The sequence below is a fragment of the Papio anubis genome, chromosome 9 (genome assembly GCF_008728515.1).
Source record: "Papio anubis isolate 15944 chromosome 9, Panubis1.0, whole genome shotgun sequence".
Taxonomy (NCBI): Eukaryota; Metazoa; Chordata; class Mammalia; order Primates; family Cercopithecidae; genus Papio; species Papio anubis.
Genome location: NC_044984.1, coordinates 88,734,496 through 88,760,629, shown reverse-complemented (window position 1 = coordinate 88,760,629; position 26,134 = coordinate 88,734,496). Strand labels below are relative to the sequence as shown.

The 26,134-nt window shown below is 38.4% G+C and overlaps 2 protein-coding genes across 23 annotated transcripts in view; one reads left to right on the top strand and one right to left on the bottom strand.

Moving 5' to 3' along the window:
* The window catches only part of CEP83 (centrosomal protein 83), a 146,846-nt gene extending 131,528 nt beyond the window's left edge, over positions 1 to 15,318 (top strand). For all 13 annotated transcript variants that reach the window (XM_021922785.2, XM_003906963.5, XM_017946117.3 and 10 more), the window contains 3 exons: positions 10,530 to 10,633; positions 13,497 to 13,686; positions 14,697 to 15,318. In XM_021922785.2, the coding sequence (XP_021778477.2) occupies positions 10,530 to 10,633; positions 13,497 to 13,686; positions 14,697 to 14,801 (399 nt within the window). In that variant the 3' untranslated portion in view covers positions 14,802 to 15,318. The remainder of the gene's footprint in view (positions 1 to 10,529; positions 10,634 to 13,496; positions 13,687 to 14,696) is intronic.
* PLXNC1 (plexin C1) overlaps positions 15,063 to 26,134 on the bottom strand; it is a 159,443-nt gene continuing 148,371 nt past the window's right edge. For 3 of the 10 annotated variants that reach the window (XM_021922778.2, XM_021922772.2, XM_021922775.2), the window contains 6 exons: positions 24,840 to 25,003; positions 22,556 to 22,703; positions 19,708 to 19,848; positions 19,553 to 19,627; positions 18,302 to 18,402; positions 17,184 to 17,683 (listed from right to left, as the gene is read on the bottom strand). In XM_021922778.2, coding sequence (XP_021778470.2) covers positions 17,605 to 17,683; positions 18,302 to 18,402; positions 19,553 to 19,627; positions 19,708 to 19,848; positions 22,556 to 22,703; positions 24,840 to 25,003 — 708 coding nt within the window. In that variant the 3' untranslated portion in view covers positions 17,184 to 17,604. Of the gene's footprint in view, positions 15,188 to 15,922; positions 18,403 to 19,552; positions 19,628 to 19,707; positions 19,849 to 22,555; positions 22,704 to 24,839; positions 25,004 to 26,134 lie in introns of those variants that run through there. The other 7 variants (XM_021922773.2, XM_021922774.2, XM_021922777.2 and 4 more) reach the window with 7 other exon arrangements.

The following is a 26,134-nucleotide window of genomic DNA, read 5'->3' as shown; positions in this document are numbered from 1 at the left end:
ACACAGAGCCAGGGGAGCCTCCTCTTCCCAGGGAAGTGGTGAGTGAGTGAGTGACCCCAGCGACCCACACTTCTCCTTGGATCTTTGCAACCCATGGATCAAGAAACCCCCTTGTGAGCCCACTCCACCAGGGTCTACAGCCTGATACACAGAATTACGTGGAGTCTCAGCAATGCAGCCGCTCAGATACACATAGAGCCCTGGGAGCTTTAGATACCCAGGTTTCCCATCAAAAGCAACTGCAACTCCAGCCAAGCGGGTTGTTAGACCCCTGCACATACCGCTAGGAAAGAGGCTGAATCCAAGGGATACAGCAGTGATAGTCTGCAGGCCCCACTACCATGGCACCTTGCAGGATAAGACCCACTGGTTTGGAACTCTAGCCAGCCACTGGTAGCAGTGTTACACCTCTCTGAGAAGGAGCTCCCAGAGGGAGGGATGGGCTGCCATCTTTGCTGTTTTGTAGCCTTAGCTATTGTTGCCTTCAGTGCAGCCACCCGATGGAAAAGCACCCAGACTGCTGTTTTATGCAGGTCCCGGACCCTGCTTCTCAATGAGTGGGGGACCTCCCGACCAGGGTCACTAGTCACTCTTGTTGTTTTCCACCTGGCAGTGGTTCCAAGCCTCCCTGGGACAGAGTTCCCAGGGGGAGGGATCGGCTATCATCTTTGATGTTTCACATTCTTAGCCGTTGTTGCCTTTGGGCTCTAGGGAGTCTGAGATGGTTAGGGACTGGAGTGGTCCCCTGGTGCACAGCTCTAAGGAGAAGTGGCCAGGCTGCTTTCTCATATGGCTCCTGGATCTCGTTTCTCCTCACTGGGTGGAATCTCCCGACAGGTCTACAACCATACCTCCACCAGTGTTTTCTGGCCAGCAGCAGTTTCAAACCTCCCTGGAATGGATCTCCCAGAGAGAGGGATGGGCTGCCAGCTTTGCTGTTTTGTAGCTTTAGCTCTTTGCCTTTGGGATCTGGAGAGTCCGAAGCAACTCTTGAGAAGACCCCCATCACAGCACAACTGCTCTGTGAAAAAGTGGCCAGACTGCTTTTTCACATGAGTCCCTAATCCCATTCCTCCTCAGTGGACAGGGCCTTTTGACCAGGGTTTCCAGCCATGTGCACCAGTGTTTTTTGACTGGCAGCAGTTTCAAACCTCCCTGGAACAGAGCACCCAAAGAGAGGGGTGGGCCACCACTTCTGCTGTTTAGCAACCTTAGCTGTTGTCTTCAGGCTTTAGAGAGTCTGAGGTGACTAGGGGCTGGAGTGGACCCCTAGCAAAGCATGGCTGCCCTATGGAAAAAGCCAGATGGCTTTTTTATGTGGGTGCCTGATTCTGTTACTCATCACTAGGTGGGATCTCCCAACCAAAGTCTCCAGCCACCTCCTGTTAGTGTGTTCTGCCGGCAACAGGTTTGTGCCTCCCTGGGACAGAGCTCCCAGAGAGAAGGGCAGTCCTCCATCTTTGCTGTTTCACAGACTTCCTTGTTGATATCTTCAGGTACTGGAAAATTCAAGATGAAAAGGGATTGGAGCGGACCCGCAGCACACTGCAGCAGCCCTATGGAAAAGTGGCCAGACTGTTATATGGGTCCCTGATTCTGTATCTCGTCACTGAGCAGGTCCTTCCAACCTGGATCTCCAGCCATCCCCACCAGGGCCATCAAGCCAGTAGCAGCTCTGTTACTATCTGGGACAGAGCTCCTAGTGGGAGGGATGGGTTGCCATCTTTGCTGTCTTGTAACCCTCACCCTTACTGTCTCCAGGCTCTGGAGAGTCTGCAGGGACCAGGGGCTGGTACGGATGCCCAACACAAAACACCCACCTCAGAAAAGTTGCCAGACTGTTCTCCATGCAAGTCCCAGTCCTCACTTGTCCTCCTTGGGCAGGGTCATCCAACCTGGAACTCTAGCATAACTACCCTGACCTTGGCTGACCACTTCAATCAGAGGCAGCCCAGCAGTTAAAGGAACGCCCCCAAGCAGAGATGGAACCATCAAACAGAAGGAATCAACTGAAGAACTCTAGCAACTCAGATGGTCAGAGTGTCAACTCACATGGCCACTAGTTCTCCAACAAGGGTTCTTAATCAGGCTGAGTTGGCTGAAGTGACACAAATAGAATTCGGAATATGGATAGGCATGAAGATCATCAAGATTCAGGAGAATGGCAAAACCCAATCCAAGGAAACTAAGAATCACAATAAAATGATACAGGCACTGACATATGAAATAGCCAGTATAAAAAAGAACCTCACTGATCTGATAGAGCTGAAAAACACACTATAAGAATGTCACAATGCAATCACAAGTATTAACAGCAGGAGAGAGACCAAGCTGAATAATCTTAGAACTTGAATACTGGCTCTTTGGAATAAGACAGTCAGACAAAAATAAAAAAGAATAGAAAAGAATGAACAAAACCTCCAAGAAATATGAGATTATGTAAAGAGGCCAAATCTACAAATCATTGGCATCCCTGAAAGGGTTGGGGAGAAAGCAAACAACTTAGAAAACACATTTCAGGATATTGTCCAAGAAAACTTCCAACAGGAACTATAGAGAACAAGATTCTACACAGGAAGATAATCCCCAAAACACATAATCATCAGATTTTCCAAGATCAAAATGAAAGAATATTAAAGGTACTTGGAGAGAAAGGGCAGGTCACCTACAAAGGAAACCCCATCAGGCTAACAGCTGACCTCTCAGCAGGAACCCTTCAAGCCAGAAGAGACTGGGGACCTGTAATCAACATTCTTAAGAAAATCTTCAACAGAGAATTTCATATCCAGCCAAACCTTCCTCAACAAAGGAGAAATAAGATCCTTTTTAGATAAGCAAATGCTGAGGGAGTTTTAGATAAGCAAATGCTTGTAAAATGGAGACCCATCTTACAAGAGATCTTGACAGGAACACTAAATATGGAAAGATGGTTACCATGATTCTGCTGAGAGAGAGCATAAAAAAAAAAGATAGTTACCAGCCAATACGAAAACACACTTAAGTACACAGATTAGCCACACTATAAAGCAACCACACAAACAAGCCAGCCTAATAACCAGCTAACAACACAATGACAGGATCAAATCCACACATATTAATACTGACCTTGAATATAAATGGGCCAAGTGCCCCCATTTAAAAGGCACAGAATGGTAAGCTGGATGAAAAAGCAAGACCCAATGATATGCTGTCTTTGAGAAACCTGTCTCATATGTGATGACACCCATAGGCTCAAAATGGATGGAGGAACGTCTGCCAAGCAAATGGAAATCAGAAAACTGCCGGGGTTGCAATCCTAATTTCAGATAAAACAGATTTTAAACCAACAAAAATCAAAAAAGACAAGGTATTACATGGTGGTAAAGGGTTCAATTCAATAAGAAAACCTAACTATCCTAAATATATATGCACCCAACATAGGAGCACCCAGATTTATAAAGCAAGTTCTTAGAGACCTACAAAGAGACTTACACTCCCACAAAATAATAGTGGGAGACTTCCACATTCCGCTGACAGTATTAAATCATCAAGGAAGAAAGTTAGCAAAGATATTCAGGACCTGAACTTAACATTGGACCAGATGGATCTGATAGACCTCTACAGAACTCTTCATCCAAAAACAACAGAATATACATTTTTCTCATTGCTGCATGGCACATACTCTGAAATTGACCACACAATCAGACATAAAACAATCCTCAGCAACTGCAAAATAACTGAAATACCAAACACACAGCACAATAAAAGTTGAAATCAAGACTAAAAATATAGTTGCTCAAAACCATGCAATTACATGGAAGTTAACCTGCTCCTGAATGACTTTTGAGTAAATAATGAAATTAAGGCAGATATCAAGAAGTTATTTGAAACTAAGAGAACAAAGATACAACATACCAGAATCTCTGGGACACAGCTAAGGTAATGTTATGAAGGAAATATATAGCACCAAATGCCCACATCAAAGAGTTAAAAAGATCTCAAATTAACAACCTAGCAGCACAACTAAAAGAATTAGAGGACCAAGAGAAAACCAACCCAAAGCTAGCATTAGAGCTGAACAGAGGGAGATCAAAACATGAACAGCTATTCAAAAGATTAACTAATACAGGAGTTGCATTTTTGGGAAAATTTGTAGGCCATTAGATAGACTAATGAAGAAAAATGCGAAAATCCAAATAAACACAATTAGAAATGACAGAGAGGATGTTACCACTGACCCCACAGAAATACAAACAACCATCACAGACAACTATGAACACCTTTCTGCATACAAACAAAGCTAGAAGAGATAGATAAATTTCTGGACACATACACCTTCCCAAGACAGAACCAGGAAGAAGTTGATACCCTGTACAGACCAATAATGAGTTCTGAAATTGAGGCAGTAGTAAATATCTGCCAACCAAAGAAAGCTTAGGACCAGATGGATTTACAGCCAAATTCTACCAAATGTTGAAAGAAGAGCTGGTACTGTTTCTACATAAACTATTACAAAAAATAGAGGAGCAGAAAATCCTTCCCAAATCATTCTGTGAAGCTAGCGTTGTCCTGATAACAAAACCTGGCAGAGACACAACAATGAAAACTTTAGGCCAATATCTTTGATGATCATTGATGCAGAAATCCTCAACAAAATACTTGCAGACTGAATCCAGTAGCACATCAAAAACCTAATCTACCATGATCATGTAGGTTTTATCTCTGGGATGCAAGGTTGGTTCAACATGTGCAAATCAATAAATGCGATTCATCACATAAACAGGACTAAAGAGAAAAACCACGTTTATCTCAGTAGATGTAGAAAAGGCTTTTGACAAAATTCAATATCCCTTTATATTAAAAACTCAATAAACTAAGTATTGAAGAAATATGCTACAAAATGTAAGAACCATCTGTGGCAGACCCACAGCCAACATCATACTGAATGGGCAAATTATGGAAGCATTCTCCTTGAAAACCAGCACAAGACAATGATACCCTCTCTCACCACTCCTATTCAACACAGTATTAGAAGTCCTGGCCAGAGTAGTTAGGCAAGAGAAAGAAAGAGAGAGAGAGAGAAAGAGGAGAGAGAAGAGGGAAGAGGGAAAGAAAAAGAAACGGTATCCAAATAGGAGGAGAGGAAGTAAAACTATTCCTGTTTGCAATCGACATGATTGTATGTTTAGAAAACCCCCAGAGTCTCAATCCGAAAAGCTCCTTCAGCTGTTAACTTTAGCAAAGTTTTAAGATACAAAGTCAATGTACAAAAATCACTAGCATTCCTGTACACCAACAACAGCCAAGCTGAGAGCCAATCAGGAATGCAATCCCATTCATGATTGCACAAAAAGAATAAAATACCTAGGAATACAGCTAAACGGGGGTGAACAATCTCTACAATGATAATTACAAAACACTGCTTAGACAAATCAGAGATGATACAAATAAATGGAAAAGCTTTCCATGCTCATGGATAGGAAGAATCAATATCATTAAAATGGTCATACTGCCAAAAGCAACTTATTGATTCAGTGCTATTTCTATCACACTACCAATGGCATTCTTTATGGAACTAGAAAAAATACTTTTAAAATTCATATGGAACCAAAAAAGAGTCCAAATAGCCACAGCAATATCCTATGCCAAACAACAACAACAACAACAACAACAAAAATGTGGGAGGCATCATGCTACCTGACTTTACACTATAGGGCAACAATAACCAAAACAGCATGATATGATACAAAAACAGACACATAGACCAATGGAACAGAATAGAGTAACCAGAATTAAGGCCTCACACCTACAACCATCTGATCTTCAACAAAGCTGACAAGAACAAGCAATGGGAAAAAGGACACCCCATTCATTAAATGGTGCTGGGATGAACAGCCATATGCAGAAGATTGAAACTAGACCTGCTTACACCATATGCAAAAAATCAACTCAAGAAGGATTAAAGACTTAAATGTAAAATCCAAAACTATAAAAACGCTGGAGGACAACCTAGGCAATACCATTCAGGACATACCAATAGGAACTGGCAATGATTTCATGGTGAAGATGCCAAAAGCAATCACAACAAAAGCAAAAGTTGATAAATGGGTTTCTAATTAAACGTAAGAGCTTCTGCACAGCAAAAGAAACTGTCAACAGAGTAGACAGACAACGTACAGAATGGGAGAAGACATTTGCTAACTATGCATCTGCATCTGACAAAGGTCTATCCATCATCTATAAAGAACTTAAATTTACAGGATAAAAACAACTCCAATGAAAAGTAGGCAAAGGAAATGAACAGATCATTTTCAAAAGAAGACATACATGTGACCAACAAGCATATGAAATAAAGCTCAATATCACTGATCATTAGAGAAATGCAAATCAAAGCCACGGTGAGATACCATCTCACACCAGTCAGAATGGCTATTAAAAAATTTAAAAATAACAGATTTTGGCAGGGTTGTGGAGAAAAGGGAATACTTATACATTGTTGGTGGGACTGTAAATTAATTCAACCATTGTAGAGAGCAGTGTGGTAATTCCTCGAAGAGCTAAAAACAGAACTGCCATTGGACCCAGCAATACCATTACTGCGTAAATATTCCCAAAGGAATATAAATCTTTGTGCCATAAAGACACATACATGCATATGTTCATTGCAACACTATTCACAACAGCAAAGACATGAGAATCAACCTAAATGCCCATCAATGGAAGATTGAATAAAGAAAATGTGGTAAATATACACCATGGAATACTATACAGCCATAAAAAAGAATGAGATAATGTCCTTTGCCAGGTACATGGATGGAGCAAGAGGCCATTATCCTTAGCAAACTAACACAAGAAAGGAAAACCAAATACTGCATGTTTTCATTCTCATAAGTGGGAGCTAAATGATGAGAACACACAGACACAAAAGGGAACAACAAACACTGGGGCCTACTTGAGAGTGGAGCATGGGAGGAAGGAGAGGATCAGAAAAAATAACTTGGGTACTAGGCTTAGTATCTGGGTGATGAAATAATCTATTTACCTCTAAAACCAGCACATGAGTTTACCTATAAAACCTGCACATGTACCTCTGAGCATAAAAAAGTTTTAAGAATAAAGAAATGGACATAAAGGGTAGAAAGGAAGTTAAAATTATCATTCACAAATGTCACTGTGCATGCATAAAAGTCAAATCTGTCAAACTGTTAATGTGTATTTTTAAAATTTCTAAATATGAAGTCAAGTAACAAATACTAGTTATTTTTCTTTACACACACAATTAGAAGATATTTAAATGCCATTTACAATAGCATGAAGATACATAAAATACCTAGGAACAAATCTAGTGAAAGATGTTTATGCCTTCTACACTGAAATACAAATACTGCTAAGAAAAATTGAAGAATGCCTAAAGGGAAAATGGTACCATGTTCATGACTTGGAAGATTCAATATTAAGGTGTCAGTTCTTTCCAAATTTATCCATAAGTTGAATGCAGTTCTAATCAAGACCTCAGCAGGTTTATTTGTAGAAATTAGAAAGTAGATTCTAAAATTTATCTGAAAGTACAAAGGACTAGAATAACCAAAGCAATCTTGAAGAACAATAAAGCTAGAGGACTTAAAACTACCAGGTATCAACACCAGATATAAGCTACAGTAATTCAGTGTGGTATTGGCATAAGGATAAACAGGCAAATGGAACAGTAGCAGAAGTAGGTTTACACTAAAGGTACCACTGCATTTTGATAAAGGATGCTCCTTCAAATAAAGAGTAGTGAGTCAATTGATTAAACTCAACCTAACCTCACAACATAGATAAAAATGAACCATACACCTAAGTGTGATAGATTAAAAAAAATAAAGCTTCTAGATGAAAACTTGGGAGAAAATTTTAGGATCTTGGGATAGTAAAGGTAAGCAGTATGCAAAAAGTTCTTACTACAAAATACATGATTGATGTAATTGATTTTATTTAAATTAAAAACTTTTTATTAAGGGATACTCTTAATAGAAAGAAAATGACACCACAGGCTGGAGAAGGTCAATCTGCAATACTTATGTATCTGACACACGATTCATATCTTGAATATATAAAGAACTACAAATCAGTAGGAATCAGGTTACTCAAAAGTTTTAATGGACAAAAGACTAGGATGGACACTTCACAAAGAAGGGATATCCAGATGACTAACATGCATAAGAAAAGGTGCTCAGTACCTTTAGCTATCAGGAAAATGTAAATTAAAACTACGGTGAGATACTGTATTTCACCAAAACAGGATGTAAAAACTAAAAGACTGACCATACCAAGTATTGGCAAAAATGTGGAACAGCTAGAACTCTCACATATTCCTGGTGAAAATGTAATTGGTAGAACTGCTTTAGAAAACTGGCAGTATCTACTAAAGCTAAAACATGTATACACTATGACCCACTCATAGGTGTATACTCAAGAGAATGAGGTACTTACATGTGCCAAAAACATGTTTAGGAATGTTCATAAAATATTTATGATATCCCCAGACTGGAAACAATTTAAATTTTCATCAACAGGAAAATGGATTAAATGTGGTATATTTGTACAGTGGATGACAGCATTACAGTGAAAAAGAGGTGCTGTGACAATACAACACCCATGGCTTAGTCATATAAAATGTTGAGAAAAAAGTCCAGATACAAAAGAGCATAAATTTATGATTTCTTTCATATGAATGGGTGGATGGATAGACAGATGGACTCCTTAACTACCTATAAATTCGTAAATAAATACTTTATGGTGATAAAGGCCAGAAGAATGGTTCTTTTGCCCCAGACAGGAGCATGAGGAAACCACCTGGGATGTTGGAGGATGTGGGACAATCAAAACATGAGAAAGAATGCTCGTAGCAGAGTTATTTGTAATAGTCCCAACTGGAAATAATGCAAATAACCCTTGATGGTATACTGAGTGAATATACTAGACTATGCAATAATCATAAGTGGAATATAATATGTGGGAATTAATGAAGTATATCTGTAAGTAACAGATCTCACAATGTTAAGTGAAATAAAGCCATTAATAAAAGAGTACATACTATGGTTGTATGTATATGAGGTTCAAAAATGGCAAAAGTAAACTATACTTTTGGGAGTAAATTAGTTGGTTACCTTTTCAGAGGATGACAGGCCTAGTGATTGGAAGGGGGAAAGGAAGGGGCCCTTCTGGCATGGCAGTGCTCTTGACCTACAAGGGAATCATGCCAGCATTTGTTTTGTGGTTTTTCATTGAGCTTTACATTTATATTCTATGCATTTCTCTATAAGATTATGCTTCAGTTAAAAAAGAATTCAAAAACAAATACCTAAAAGGTTTGTAGTGACTAAATGAGTTTTAACATTATAGGTGTTTTTCTATTAAAAAACAAAAGGCCTGTGTATAAAAACTGAAAAAAAAAAAACCAAAAACTACTTTTTTCCATATACTCCTTTTGCATTTTACCTGGGCTTTTCCATATTATTTAATCAAACCATACAATATTTACTTAGAAATTTTTTCCTTTGTATATTGTAAAGTTTAAACTTTTTCGTTTTAAGATTTAGAAAGGCAACTTTTAAACAGATGCATCCATATCTATCTTAGCTTTCTGATCCTTCAGTTTATTAATTTTGTAGTGATTTATAAATTACAAATATGCTTGTAATTTTTTTTTCTTTTCTTTTTTTGAAACGGAGTCTTGCTCTTTTGCCAGGCTGGAGTGCAGTGGCGCAATCTCGGCTCACTGCAACCTCCGCCTTCCAGGTTCCAGTGATTGTCCTGCCTCAGCCTCCCAAGTAGTTGGAACTACAGGCACCTGCCACCACGCCCAGCTAATTTTTGTATTTTTAGTAGAGACGGGTTTTACCATGTTGGTCAGGATAGTCTCAATTTCTTGACCTTGTGATCTGTCCGCCTCAGCCTCCCAAAGTGCTGGGATTACAGGCATGAGCCACCGCCCCCGGCCCTGCCCCGCCCCGCCCCGCCCCGCCCCACCCCGCCCCACCCCGCCCCGCCCCCCACCTTTTATTTTTATTTTTTTAAGATGGGTTCTTGAATGGCACAATCATAGCTAACTGTAGCCTTGAACTCCTAGGCTTAATCCATCCTCCTGCCTCAGCCTCCCAAAGCACTGGGATTACAGGCATGAGCCACTGTACCTGGCTTAGTTCTCTTAAACACATGCTATCTTCTGGGACAATGGAGAACTCATTATTTCTTACCAGATGTAAAGGCAGACTTGGTAGTAGAATTTGACTCCTTCCCTTTGTAGATTTTTTTATTTGCAGCAATTATTGATACCAATTTTTTTGTTTGGCATTCATAATTGTCACATTGAGAATATTAGATAGATTTGTGGTTTATTATCTTTGCAATTTTCAGAAAGAGTCATGTCTACTAATCTTTGTTTCTAGTATTCACTGAAAACATTCATATCTAAATACAGTTTTTGGTGAGTAAAATATTTTCTATATAGTTTTATTCAAATAAGAGATTATGTGTTAACATACTTGTTCATATTTCTCTTTTCCTAGAGAAAATCTCTCCATGAAAACAAATTGAAAAGACTACAAGAGAAAGTAGAAGTCTTGGAGGCAAAGAAAGAAGAATTGGAAACAGAAAATCAGGTGTTAAATAGGTAATGTGTTTGTATGTGTATCTACCCCATGTGGTTATTTTGAGGTCATAGAACTTTGTCTCTAAGTATAATGTACCTTCTTTTCTTTTAAAATATACATTTACAAGAGTTCTAAGACAACTTGATAACTCTTAATGTACTATCCTTTTTTTCACCCCCTAACTGAATGTTCCTTTAAACCAAAAGGTCTCTATCACATGCCAGGTCTCTATCACATGCCTTATGGTTGGGACTAACAGAAAGTGTCACTGGCTTTGGTAGCAAGGAGTGGTGTTAGTCCTTGCTGCTGAGACAAGACAGTTGTAGCTATTGCATAGTTCTGAAAATTGTGGCTGCAACTTTGAATCAAAGGTCAGTTTTGGTTTCCTGGTGTGGAGATACTATTGAGCTTTTGTAGTCACATTCAAGCACATCTGATAATCAGGATCATCAGCATTTTTAAAGCAGAGATTTGTCATATTAAATTGTTGGTAGTGGCATTATATGACACATTTGATTCAAGTTAAGAAAAATCTTTTTAATTTAGTGAATTAGTGGTAGCCTTTAGCACCTTAGCTATTCAAGTATTAGGTTTTTCTGTAGTGGAAACTGCCTATAATACCATGCAGTGATGTTTTATGATGTGCACTGGTGTTCTTGGGTGCAATTATTACCAAAAGGTGAACAATTGTTTTTTAAAGAACATTCTAGAGGCTTCTAGACTGTAGAATTAGTGCCAGCCTTATAATACTATGTTCCAAAGTAGGAAGCCACCTTTAGTTTATTAATTTGGTAGTAATTTGTAAATTACAAACACACTTGTAATTTTCAATTTTGTTTCAATTCTTTTTTTTTTTTTAATATGGGGTCTTGGTCTGTTGTCCAGGGTGGAGTGCAGTGGCACAATCATAGCTAACTGTAGCCTCGAACCCCTAGGCTTAGTCCATTCTCCTGCCTCAGCCTCCCAAAGCACTGGGATTACAAGCATGAGCCACCATTCCTGGCTCAGTCCTTCTAAAACAGAATTCAATGTACTTCCTCTTCCATAAACATTAATATTGAAACGTTAGCAATTCAAGATTGGCCAGCTGTGGTGCAGATCATCTAGAATTTTGAGTGATTTTGAAATTATATTTGATTACTGGTGTGATTAATGGTTATTGAAAGTCATGTCCAAAAAATGATGATCTGTGAAGGCCTGGAAAGTTAGCCTTTTTCTCCTTGTCTTTTTTCCTAAAGTTGTGTAGCTTCACCTTTGTGATTACCTTTTATAATAGGAAAAACACTGGTTTTTTTCCTATTATGAAACCAGTGTTTTTCCTATTCTCACACAGTCAGCACAACATTTCTGACACCAGATGTTTGGGGTTTTTTCCTATACATGGAGTAATCAGTTCTCCAGTGGACACGAGCTAGGTGTCCTGTAATTCAGGTCTGATACTGTCTACCTGGATTTAGCATCAGATCCCACAGGTAGAGGGCTCAGTCCCACAACACTGCTCCCCACTTCAGAATGCAGCCATAAGCCCCAGGTTGTAACCCGCGCTTCTGACTGACTGGCTAAAAATGGCTGTAAATTGGGGTTCCCATGATCTGCTCATCATGTTCAATTAATTTGCTAGAGCAGATTACAGAACTCAGGGAAACTTATGTTAACCAGCTTATTAGAAAGGGTATTACAAAAGATACAGATGAGCAGCCAGATGAAAGAGATACATAGGAAAAAGTATGAGGAAGGGGGCATGGAGTTTCCATGCCCTCTCTGGGCATGCCTGCCTCCAGACACCTCCACATGTTCAGCAATCCAGAAGCTCTCTGACCCCAGCCTTTTGGATTTTTATGGAGGCTTCATTACATAGACATGATTGATTACATCATTGGCCGTTGGTGATCAACTCAACCTTTAGCCCTTTACCTTCCCAGATGTCATGCGGTGGCGGGGGGTTGGAGAGTGGGGCTGAAAGTTCCAACCCTCCAATCATGCCTCAATCTTTCTGGTGACCTGCCCGATCATCCTAAAGCTATTCAGGGGCCCCCAGCCACCAGTTACCTTATTTATATACAAAAGATACTCTTATCAATTCAGTTTCCCAGAGTTTTAGGAGCTATGTGCCAGGAACCAAGGGCAAAGACCAAATATATATTTCTTACTATAATATCACACTGACATTTTAAAAATTAGATTGAACTATGTGAAAATCTCTATATTTGACCATATTTCACCTATTAAAAATGGCAATTTTGTAAGCTTCAATCTAGCATTTTCTTTACACTTGACCCTTGACAACATGGGCTTGAACTGCATGGATCTACTTATATGCAGATTTTTTTTTCAGGCAAACATGGATAGAAAATATAGTATTCCACAGGATGTGAAACCCTCCAGTTCAGAGAACCAACTTTTCCATTATGCAGGTTTCTGCAGGGCTGACTGCGGGACTTGTATGCATAGGCTTTGATATATGAGGGATGTCCTGGAACTAATCCCATGTGTATACTGAGGGATGAACTGTATTTTTATTTGATTCTTTCTGTAAGATAAGGCATTCTTTTGGTTTAGAGTCTCCCTTTAGTTTCAGGATTCATGAATGGGAGTGAGTGGGAGGGTAGGAGTGGGTATCAAAGTATCAAAAGATTTTAGATCTTTAATTAGCAAATATAACTTTATAATGAGTTGATAGTCTGCAATGCTAATGATTGCTAATGAGTAAGATGTTATGTCATGTTTCTGTTTATCTTTCTAGGTAAACAGATTTTTTATCTATATATTATATATAGATCTCATAATTTAGAAATCCTCTTCCAGTTTAAAATTATATTCTGTGAATCATACTGTGCTTCAATAGGGTATAACCATATTAAATAAACATTTTTTCTTTTTAAGACAAAATGTTCCTTTTGAAGACTATACAAGGCTTCAAAAAAGACTAAAAGATATACAGAGAAGACATAATGAATTTCGAAGTCTAATTTTGGTCCCTAACATGCCTCCAACGGCATCTATCAATCCTGTTAGCTTTCAATCATCAGCCATGGTTGCAAGCATGGAACTACCATTTCTTCCTCATATGCAGGTATGAGCATTTATTTTTTTTAGAAAAAAAAGTCATACATTTTTGTAGGTTTTTAATGTTTAAATATGGTGATAAAACTCAAATTATCACTTTGGTCAGTGCTCAAAATTCACCACAAAAATGGCATAAACATTTAAAACTAGTTTTAACTTCTTCCCTTTCATTTAGCCTAGACATTTGCTGAATTCAGTTTGAATCATGATCCTTTAGTGATGGTGCTGGGAGTGAAATCTCTTACTGGACAATAGAAAAGAGGAAAGTTGATTGAGTCTTTGAGTAACCTAGAGTTTGTAGCTTATTCATAATGTTAATACTAATTACTACTGAGAATTTACTAACGCAGTGAACTGCATGTTCCGTGCAATGCCTAATACTAACGAAAAATGCTTTGAGGGCAGATATTACTATTCCTAATTCATAGGTAAGGGAACTGATTCAGACTGAAGTGACTTGCATAAGGTCATAGCTAATAAGTGACAAAGTTTCAAACCTAAACCTGTTGAATCCAAAACCTGGGCTCTTTCTGTTGTATCAGGCCCCTGAGGTATTGAAGGAATCAGATTTGATTCATTTTCAGAAGATGGAATATTAATAAGTAATTACATTTTATAATGTAAGCACAGATTTTAATCACTGAATTGAATCTAAGGCCAAGTGCTTTATTATATAATAAACTGCTGTTAAACACCAGTGTTGTTGGAAAGATGCCATGTAAGTATACGTGGGCCCTGCATTAGTATTTTCTAATTCACTCCCTGGTGAATTTTACACTTAGAGAAGAACAGACTATGGGTTTTGCTTAAGGCTAGAGCCTGAGGCAGGAGAGAAGCAAAACTAGATGGTAGTTTAGCCCATGCTACTGTTTTTAGACTGCTACGGTGGTCAACATTTCCTTGCCACATATTATAGGCATATATAAAAGAGGCAGTCCAAGGCTGCTGCCTAACAGTTATTTTTCTACTAGTTTTTTAATAGTTTCTTTTGCTATGCTTTCTCTACATCATTTTAAGGAGGAACAACATCAAAGGGAACTCTCCCTACTTCGCAAAAGACTAGAAGAACTGGAGACAACACAAAGAAAACAACTAGAGGAACTTGGATCTTCTGGAGAATGATGTTCTTGGAGAACAGGCAGATCAAAAGAGGTGAAGTTGGTGACTCAGTAAAACTTGATGTTTTAACCTGTGGCATTTAGATACTTTTTACTGTTTGCCAAAATACTTGAATGTGCCTCAAGAAAAGGTACCTACTACTACATGCTGTATTGTATGACTGTCAGGATTTTAGGATTATACAAGTGAAGCATTACAAGAGAAAGTCTCAGAGATATTTAGAATATTTGACAATGGTTTGAGAATGAAAGGAACTAGAGTCAAGTTTTAAAATTTTTACTTTGTTGAAATTTTTTTTGGCATTTTGAATGAAATATAACTATCATTAATTCCCTCTTCATCCTTGGGATACTTGGCAATAACAGGGTCCGTACACCTCTTCTGGTTTACTATATAAAAAGATGACAATTTAAAAGTCAGCATAAAGAAGGTAAAGGTATCTATATTCAAAAGGCTACCTTTTCTAAAAGCTGTGTACACATACATAATTTATTAAAGACCTTAATATTTTTTAAATCTATATCGTCTTGTGTTTAATTTTACATAAACCATATAGCATATATTTAGCAACATGACCGTCTACTGACTTTGGCTTTGTTAGAAGAGAAAATAAGTGCAAATAATTAAATATTATTGTATTAACAAGGGGGCCATTGATTATAAAACTTGAACTCAGATCCCTTTATAAACATTGTTGGTATTTAACTTTACTTCCCATTACTGTAGCTCTAACCAAATATGTGTTTTGTGTCCCTAAGTATGCTCTCATTTTTTTTTTTACACCCACTGGAAGCCTTTTTAATGTGGTATCTTTTAGAGGAATTCTGCTGGAATAATTTCATGTTAACAAGGCTAAAGCTCAAGTCTCCCAAATTAAGTGGAATGTTCATTATCCCAAGGTGTTTATAGTCAAAAGTCCAGGTTGATAGTGGAGGCCAGGATTGTAATTGAGCAGTCCTTAGCACCATTTAGCAAGAAACTAGGTTTACTTACTACATAGTATAGCTGCTTATTCACAGCATATACAGTGACACCTTGTCTCTGAAAAATAATTTCCATGCAGCCACTTAGAATAAAAAACCTATTATAACTAGAAAATTGAAAAAAAAAAAAATAGTCCACAGTTACATCAAAATGTTTATTTTTTTTTGGGTATAGACATTAAAACATTCATCTCCAAGAACAGCTTCAATCAGGTATACAATAAGAAATAGACTTTAAATCCTAATACAGAAAAGGTAACAGAATTTTTTAAATGCTGCTGTAGACACTAGTGTTAGAAAAAAAAGTTTATAAATGAACTGTTTTGCACCAAAAAAATATGCAAAGAAACTTGAAAATAGAAATTGTTTGCCATTTGTTGCTCTGGTTGCTGTTTAATATAGACCCAGTGACTGATTGATTGTCTTCAGCACACATCTAATTTGGCCATTTACTGCATTTGGCTAATGTGATCCAAAATGTGATCTAGATAGTGCTTTTCACTGGAGGATTGACAAACACGCTACATACATTAGTGAATCTTCATACCACCTCAGTGAGGTAGCTTAGAAATATTATACAGAAATTGAGGCACAAAGAGGTAAGTGACTTGCCCAAAGTTCCCAACAGCACAGTCCCCGGAAGAGGAGGTAACTCTCCACACAGGACTCATGTGTCAGAAAGCTGGACAGGGACACCCTCATGTAGCATTCAGTAAATACTTAGATAAAGCTGTAGCTGATCCTTTGCGTTTTCAGTACCCTAAAGTAGGGGAAGTCTTTTGGGCAACTCTCCTACCCTTGGCTCTCAACTCTCCTACTGTTGTTCTCTTATGAACTCCTTCGCCTCTTTGAAGACTGTAGCAGCCTTAGATGGGGACCAGACCTCTCACCTTTATTCTGATCTATAACCTATTTGGTAGTTTTGTTTGAGGTGTGTCCGTTGGACAGACAATGGTCAAAAGCAACAGGATTGGGAAGGTGCCTATCAGGGTAGTAACTGCTTATTTTCTCTGATCAGTTTGTTGAGGTGTCACCTCTCTCATGCTTTTCCAGATAATTCAGGAGCAAAAAGGAATTGCCTTTATCTAAGACAAATTCATATTTAAATCCTAATGCTCCATACAGTGTTGGTAAATGATTTCAAGGAATATGTGATCAATGTTATTTGACTTGAAAAAATTTCTTTCCTAGATGGGGGATTTGGAGCACCAAGGGTAAAAGGTGCCTGCCACAAGAAAAGAGTTGCCAATTATGCTGTTTACTTCTTCTGGTTTAATAGAAGGAAAACACAGTGGTATTAAAACTGGTCATGAGCAGCAAAAATTCAGGAATAAAAAATCAGCACTAAAAAGACTACAGTATAACTGGATAGAGAATTTTTTAAAAAGAAAGGCATGAATAAAATGAGTATTTTAAATTCTTTCTCCTGCGAGGAATACTTTCAAAAAGTACATAGTAAGACTAAGATACCAAGTTGTATACTAATACTTTTCAGGCCTTGGGCCTCAAATATATATATTTATATATAATACTCCAGTGTGAACAGCAATTCGATGAAATGTAAAATGTATCTTTTTTTTAAAATCACACACAAGTATTCATAACCACAGGGTTCACCAGAAATCTAAAGCAAGGAGACACTCATATAGAAATGGAGTTACTCTTCCACAGATCGTTCTGATCAAAGGTTTTGAAACAGAAATGAATTGATTTTTTTGTAAATATTCAACATGTCCACTATCAAATACATTTAGTATGAAAAAATAGGTTGGAAAAAAAGGAACATACATTAAGACAAAGTATCTGGTTAAAATGCTGTTCATTTAAATAAAGCCCACTCTCCTTACTTTAGAGCTCCTTGGTGAAATGGAGGTGAGTTTGATGGAGTGCAGTTGATGACCACTGAAAAACACGAGCCCTTTCAACAATGTTGCAACACTGTTAGTTTTTGGTTTAAACACACACACACACTCACAAATGCTAAGTGTACACTACCAAATTCTGCGGTCGGCTTTTCCAAGAACTACTGGGGAAAGTTTCAATGCTGCAAATCCTCGAGGTTGCCCTAACACCCCCACCTTGTTTCCAAATGACTCATTTCACATTTTGTTTTGAGCACTGGCAGTATCCCCTTACAATGCAGAGGTACAGTGTAGCACAAGTGCTACATAGCTGTAGTTTTCAAACAAAACCACTTATATCATTGTGCTTAAGTGGAGACTGTAGTTACAATACTGACATTCGCTTACTGGCCCTGTATTCTCTGTAAACAAGGAGACTGTTTGCAACAACCACTTCAACTCTATTTACAGAAGGGTTCCCACAGTAGACACACAGGCACAATGGTTGGTATGCTTTTTTAAAGCTGTGCATGTGCCTTGGTCTCTTAAAAAGACAGTGCTCAAAGTGGAACCTATGTGCAAACAAGAAATTAACGACACAGAGTAGCTCAAGCAGCCATTTTGCTCCCAAGTCGTCTGAAGAACTTTGCCAGATTAAGCCAGGCCCCAGAGTGCTTACATCCACTTGCATTTCTTCTTTTCATCAAATAAGACTTTTACATGCAAGAGTTGTTTCTGAGCTTCTTCCAGCCCTCGTTCTCTTTCTAGTTTATTTAGAATCTGTTGACAATTAGAACAGTTATTTTAGATATTGTGGTTTTAGCATTACAATTCTGTTTTTTGCATACCTGATGCTATGAGTGGTAAAATCTGTATGAAACAGATGCCAACATTTTCTTCCATCATTTACATACTCACTTTGCAAGTTGTTTTGCTAAGTCCTTATCACAGGATCAACAATACCTTGGCTTAAAATAGAAGCTCGCAAGAAATACCAACTATTTGCTTACAAATATGGGGCCAGGCTTCCAAGGCCCTGCTTTATGCATTATGTCACAGCCATTCCAAGCACAGCAAGCATTCCTGGGCAGCCAACATGCAGGCAAGTATTTCTCCTTAAATGCAGCAGGCAAGGACATCCTGGTCAGAGACAGATCCTTCCCTTCCCTCCCATCTGGGCAGTGTAGTCCCTCCTCTTCCCCTCCCTTCCCCAGTGCTTCCCTTCTCTCCCCTGACCCCTGGAACGAGGGATGCTTATCATGTTTAAGAACTCATTGCCTCTACCCTACCTTAGAGCTTCACTTCATCTTCAAGTAGCAAATGGAATTGGTGAGCTATTCTCACCATTGACATGGATAGCCTGTCCCAGCATGACTGATTGGGGGGGAATCAGGGAAGGGGGAGTTAACATTTGTTTGGAAACAAAGCATCTGATGAATGTGTCTGTGTGAATTTCCAAAGAAAAAAACCCAGATTAAGGAGAATTAATCATAAAGGAGAATGGTTTATTGAAATAGTTGCTTAAGTTAGAAATATGTCATAATTTCATATAACGATTGAATACAGAATCTAGGCAATTTAACAAGCTTAGCTTTCATTTTTAGCAAATTACAATCAAGCATAAGCTGACCCCATTTGATAGGGCCACTACTTACTCATCAAAGTTAACTTGAGTCAGTGTGACTGTAGGCCCCATGAACTCAAATGTACATTCAGGCTGGTCCAAATGTGGGCAGCATGATAAAACTGTAAGAGGAGCAGCCATGTGCAGGGTCTGGCTCAGTGCCAGGATCCCCCATCTCAGACAGGCTTCCTGGCTTCCCTTTCTGGCCTTTTGGGATGCCAGAGCTGTTCTGAAACTGATAGAATGCTATAACCACATCCTTGTGCCTGATTCATAGGTTAAAAACAATGTTATTTAAAATCTTACCTCATCAAAATATTTTACGATGTATTTGTAAATTTCTGTCAAGGCCACTTCTTCATTAAATTCATTTTCGTGTTTCTAAAAGAAAGACTTGTTGAGAGATTCTGAAATGACTTAAAGTAACCAAATATAAGCTTATTTCTGCTTTCTAATGATACCTTAGATTCCTGAGTTAAAAATTCTTCCATTTCTGAGGATGACAATGGAGGCAAATCCCTGATTGCTTTGTAATAAGATTTTACTTCTTCTTTGTAGGTTGGGATATCCTTGGCATAGAGAAGCTTATTAGTTGGTGCTTCCTGGGGAAGAAGAAAAAAAAAAAAAAAGCAACCATCACCAAAACAGTAAAAAAAAAAAAAAAAAAAAAAAGGTGGGGGAGGAATTTATAATACACCAATGTAGCTGAACCCCCACCACCAGTTTTACCTCTTGCTAGAAGGCTTCATGCAATAGGCCTTAAATGTTGTTGACTGAATGACCGACTGCTATCTATATAGTTCTGGTGAGTCACTGTTATTTTCAGGCAGATTAAATGCTAATATATTCTGCCTTCCTCTCATAAAAGAACTAAAATTATTATTTTTGCATGATTTTGAGTTACTGTAACAATGGAACTTATTTCAATCATAGTTCATTACTAATGGTTGTAAAAAGCCTGAATTAAAACATTTGCTCTCATCCTCACCCACCAGTGAATTTGGCATTTATAAAAGACTTGATTGTAGGTCTGATTGAGCCCTTTATATAACCATGAAACTGGTAAGTAATTGGCAGTGGCAGATTTTCCAGCTTGTCCCTTTTATTTCATTAGATTATAAAGATCTTCCAGTTTCTTCAAGGGAACACATGGTCATTAGTATTGGTGGCTCTGATGTGTGATTTTGCAAAGGTTCCCTGGCAGGTTGAATGTTTCTACATAATTATAACAGTGATATTTAAAAATTAAATATGATTTTATTTTTAAAAGTCATTATTTTTCACAAAACTTTAAAAAATTCTACTCAGGAAAGATAGGTAAGTTAACGATAGGGCTAATGTCCCAGCCCATGAGGCTGAATCAATGGCTTGATGAATCATTCTGAAGGATGCCTAGAGACTGAGATATTACTGAGATTTTCTCATTTGTCAAATTTAAGTGGAACCCAGAAATCATGCTATCATTCATTCATTCAGTAAACATTATTAAGCAAGCACTGGAGCAGGCATTGAGAGTACAATGATGAAGACCAGTGACTGCCCTTGAGAAGCTTACAATCTAGTTGCAAAGACAGATTTACGAAGTGCTTACTATGATACAAATAATTAGCAGCAGGAGTTGACAAAAAGAGTTGGATAAATCAGAAATCATAATTTGCTACTTTGTGTGGTTTCAGGCAAGACTTGTAACCTCCCAGAACATCAATTTTCTCATCTATAAAATGAGGGTAATAACAACTACCTTATTTGGTACTTGTGAGGATTAAGTGAAATGTGTCAAGAACATAATTCATAAATGTTTTTAGTGTGAATAAACATTTAAGTGCCTTTCAGTGTGCTGCAAGCTAAGATGAACTTTGTTAGTCAAATGAAGAAAGTACTGTAGGAAATACATTGGGGAAGTTCACAAAGTAGGCGTATTTAGACTGATCTGAGTCTCCTACAGTTTCTGGTCCTCATTAGGAAATTATGTTTGTTGAATGAATAAAATGTTTATGATGAATGAATGGGGAGGATTTTACTAGACAGATTGTAAGACAGGAAAGATGAGCAAAGGGGTGTGAGAACAAGTTCATGGTGTGAACTTGGGAAAGGTAAAAGCTGTAGCACAGTGGGTATGTGGAGTGTGCAAGAAAATAACGAGGCCAGCAAAGAGGGCTGAAGGCCATCAGGAAGCACTATGTTGCACTGTGAAGACTTTAGCTGGTAGGTGGTAATGGGAAATATTTGCAATTTTTAAGAAGCAGACTGACAACATCAGATTTATGTTTTAGAAAGATTACCTGAGAGAGAGTGAAAAGGAAAAGTTTAGGGGATAGGTAGACAGCAGGGGCAAGGACCCCAATTAGGAAGCAATTATTATCCCAGTAGGGATGGGATGAAGGGATAAGGCTAAGTGATAAGGCTAAGTAAGGAGGAGGGAGGGACAGACATTTGAGACAGAAGTGAGTGGTAACCAATAGTTTGGGGATAGAGGTTGGAAGGAAGAGGAGTGAATCAAAGATAACGTTGAGGATTCTACCTTGAGAGACTAGGCAATGCTAGGGAAGACAAAAGTAAAAACAGGTTTGTTTTGCAGAAATACTGATGATAAAGAGTTTAGATTATGACTGGGAGTCTGAGGCACCTACGGAACATCAGTCTCCATTCATTCCAGGTACTCTTAAAGTCCCACCCAAGAGCTCCTCCTCAGTGTTCAAAGATCCATTAGGCACAGATATTGCTCAGTTTCGTATATTTTGGAGCGCTCAAATAAGACCAAAACATCTCTTTCAAAGTTTGCTCTGTATTTTTATCTTTCTTTGCGTTCTTGGGACTTTTGATCAGCAAAGAAAACCATAGGAAAACAGTACTCATGCTTTGATTAGAAACAGACAAACTGGTATTGTTAGAAATCTCAGGCAAGATTTTCTGTCCCATAAGCAATGTGTTACATTCCAATAGGCATTTTATGTATATTCAAATAGAATTTATTTAGGCAAATTTCAATAGTTGCATATTTTGGGTTAACAGTTTATCAGTGTCCATAGAATGTTTTTCTAGGAAACAAAACGCATACTTTGTGATAAAGTTTTTCACAGGCAGAATTCTGCAGTCAGGTGGGGCTAATTATTTTGTTTTTCCCTTTTAAAAAATTAGATTAAAAATAATGAGACAGATTTTAAAGAACAGCAAATTTACAGTGGCCCTTGCTATTTCTTTTTAGCTGGTGTAGTTTAGACCAATTGTTTGTTATTTGAGTGCTTATCAGAAAGACAAGTGTGTCAAACTCATAAGACTCATACAGGAAATACTCAAGTTGGGCCTTACCTTCCCTAGTTGCTGCTCTGTGAGAGAAAATGCATCCATGAATGCCTGGGCAATCACTGACAAACAGCCGTCTATGTGTGGCGTCTTCTTAATGTCAAAGACAAACTGAGGGTTCTTCAGGATGTTTACCCAGAAGCGAAGAGGAAGGCTGTTCAAAGAGAGAATAATCTCTTTTCAAATAGGGCCATTCATGAAATAGGGCCATTCATGAAGCCAATGGTCTGTTTATCACAGTTTGTAAACGAGTGTTTTTGTCCTTGTTATTGAAGTATACAACTCTGCTTAGGCAAACATACCAAATGACAGACAGAAGCTCACTTGGAAAGAACAAGAAAGGGTTAACTGCCAGAGCTACTGAAAAGGAGGATAGAGGAGGGTAAGTTTGAAAATGGCCATGGACAAGAATTTTCTCCAGATAGCTCTTGATTATATATATAATCTCTCTCACCTGGATTATTTCCCTGACAGTTTGTTCTCGCCTATCAGCAGTCCTCTCAACACAGAATCAGGCTACGTCTCTCCTCTGCTCCAACCCTCGGAGGCTGTCCATCCCCCTCTGGATAACACCCTGCACGACCTGGCCCTCTGCCCTCCTATCCCACTGCTCCTCACCACACTCATTCCAACTCTCCTATACTCCTTGCTGTTCTTCATATGGGTCAAGCAAGCATGTGCCTCACAACTTGTGCTCTTGGCATCTGTCTGCCTGAAACTTTCTTGCCTCAGGTAGTCTCATGGTTTATGCCCTCTCCTCTTTCAAGACTTGGCTCAAGTGTCACCATCTCTGTGAGGCCTTCTCGGATCACCTAGTCCTGACACATACTAGCCTCCTTTCCTACTTTCTCCACTGCACTCATCATCTGCTAATGTACTACTGTTTACATACTGCATTTAGTGTCTGTCCCCAGCTATTAGAATGGGACCTGGACTTTCATCTGTTTTGTTACTGTATCTCCAGCACCTAACTGCTTGGCCCATAGTAGGTACTCAAATACCCGAACATGAACTTGGGACTGGTTCAAAGTCCTTCCATTATCTCCTTTTCAACTCTGGCCCAGCTCATTATCTCCACCATATGCTGCTGGGTCTCCCAATAGCTTTACTGTCCTGGCTGCTGCCCTGCTCAGATGCCACAATCTTCAAGGTGGAATGGTGGTCCTCAGCTCCCAGGCTTGATGTGGGAGTGGTTGGGAGTGGCAGGGACTACAGATAAGAGGCTAGAACAGGCTAGGGGCAGTGGCTCACACCTGTAATCTCACTACTTTGGGAGGCTGAAGCAGGAGTACGGCTTGAGTCCAGGAGTTTGAGACCAGCTTGGGCAATGTAGTGAGACCTCATCTCACAAAAAGTTTTAAAAATTAGCTGAGTGCAGTGGCATGCTCGAATTCCAGCTACTTGGGAAGCTGAAGTGGGAGAATTACTTGAGCCCAGTAGGCAGAGGTTACAGTGAACCGAGATTCCACCACTGCACTCCAGCCTGGGCGACAAGAAGGAGACCCTGTCTCAAAAAAAGATGCTAGAACACAGGAAGAGAAGGGAGCAAGCCAGTGTAGAGAATTGGGATAGATCTGGATTAAATGGGAAATTAGACCTAGAGCTCTGAAACTTCAGCTTTTGATACTCATTTAAAGTGACCTGGCCGCCTTCAGTGCCTGGAAAGCCTTGGGCTTGCACTGAGAAGTTCTACTTCATCATAACTGAGTCTTATCCGGCCCATGCACACAGCATTTCAAAGAGAGATCATGAGCTACATTTCTTTACTGAGGAGACAAAATTTGGATACCTTGCCTGTGCTTAAGGTAAAATATTAAAATACAAAACAAAACACAGACTTTTGGCTAATTACCATAGTATCTGAGTACTGCACTTGATAAAATAAAAAAAAATCTGTACAGAATGAGTATAGACAGTTTGGGACTGCAAAGTAACTGATTAGGAACTAAAAATGGTTTATCATAACATTTTCTCTAATGCAAAAATGATATAAAATCACAAATATTAATTTCTCATTCTTTGCTGGTCAACTTAACATTCGAGACAAAGTCTTTATCATGCACCAAAGATAACAGTTTATCTTCAAGAATAGGATTCTTGGCATAGGAATAGTTTCCTTTATTGTTTAAAAATAGTAACAGAATAAGAAACTACTTTGACATGATAGCTTACCAAGCCCAAAGATTCTGATATAGAGATAAATGAATCCTTCTGTAACTATCTGTCTTTTTTTTAGTTAATATTCTGTCCCAGATTCTTGAAAACAGGCAATAATCACCTACATTCCCACCTGTTTGTTTTCCAAATATGTACGACGTCAGGATCTGTGATTTTTTTGTTTTCAGCCTGGGCGTCCAAAAAGTCAAAAAAGTATTTTATAGCAAATGGAGCTCTGCTGTTGGGTAAACTCCAAATGCTTCTAAAAAGTTTTTCAAGCACAGAATGAATTGCCACCTGAAAGACAGACAACATCAGATTTGGGAGATTAAAAAGTGTGGTAGTGGTTTGGAAAATGTAATAGCAAAATCTAATCCAAATTCAGGGAAAATAATGTGCAAAACAGGGAAAAACAAACTGAAGAGAAAAATGTAAAATTGTCAAATGAGGCCAGTGCTCACAGTATGGGACAAAAGTCCTGAAAATCCATGCCCAGGTTTAGATTTGGTTCATAAGCTTCTTGCTGATAGCAACATTGTTTAGTCAACTGGGAGGATATCTCAGAAATCTCTAGCAGTTGAAATGTCAGTTGTAGGGCTGTTTACATAAACCAGGAAGCCACGGATATTTGGCTTTTATTAGTTATGTTCAGCCTGGAAAAGCTCAAGTGATGCTGCTCTGTTCCCAGAATTTTTCCTGTTGCATATATTTCTATCATAAGGTTTTATTGTGTACTTTCCAAAGCATTTGAGTATTTTACAAAAGCCAAATAGGCTGAGCTCTATGGGACAGCTGAGAAAATCAAGAGGCTTGGACTGTCCTCTGCCCACTAAACAAATCTCCTAAGCTCTAAGCAGATTCTTTGTTATAATCTGAAGAAGCATGCCCATCAAGTTACTGGGGCCAAGTGTAGATAATAGCATTTATAGTGCTCATCATTCCAGAGGGGGAGAAAAAAAGATCACCACAGACTTCTGTTAATTCCACTAAAAGCCAGATAAAGTAAAATTTGCTCCCAGTTTGGTATTCCACCGGCTTTCACATCTGACACTTTTATGTGTGAGCAAAATTCTTAATTTTAAAATGAAACACAAAAATCAGTAAGATTTAGTAGGTTTATAGCCATTGACCCTTCCCATCCTCTTCATTTTATTTGCAATTCAAAAAGGGAGTTTTATTGCACATCTATAATAACAAGTAAACAAAAAGGAATAATTATGCTGTCAACCTAAAAAATAACAATAATAATGAAATGGTAGGGAAAGATACTGGGAACAATATTAAATCTCTGACTGAAGATACTACAGCACAAATTTGTAAAATGCTATTATCTTTGTAGTGTATAAAAAGAAGAACGGGGTAGGAAGTGTTTACAATTTAAACTTTCATTTTGCTTTGCTAGAAGGCACAAGGGATTTGTAACATTTT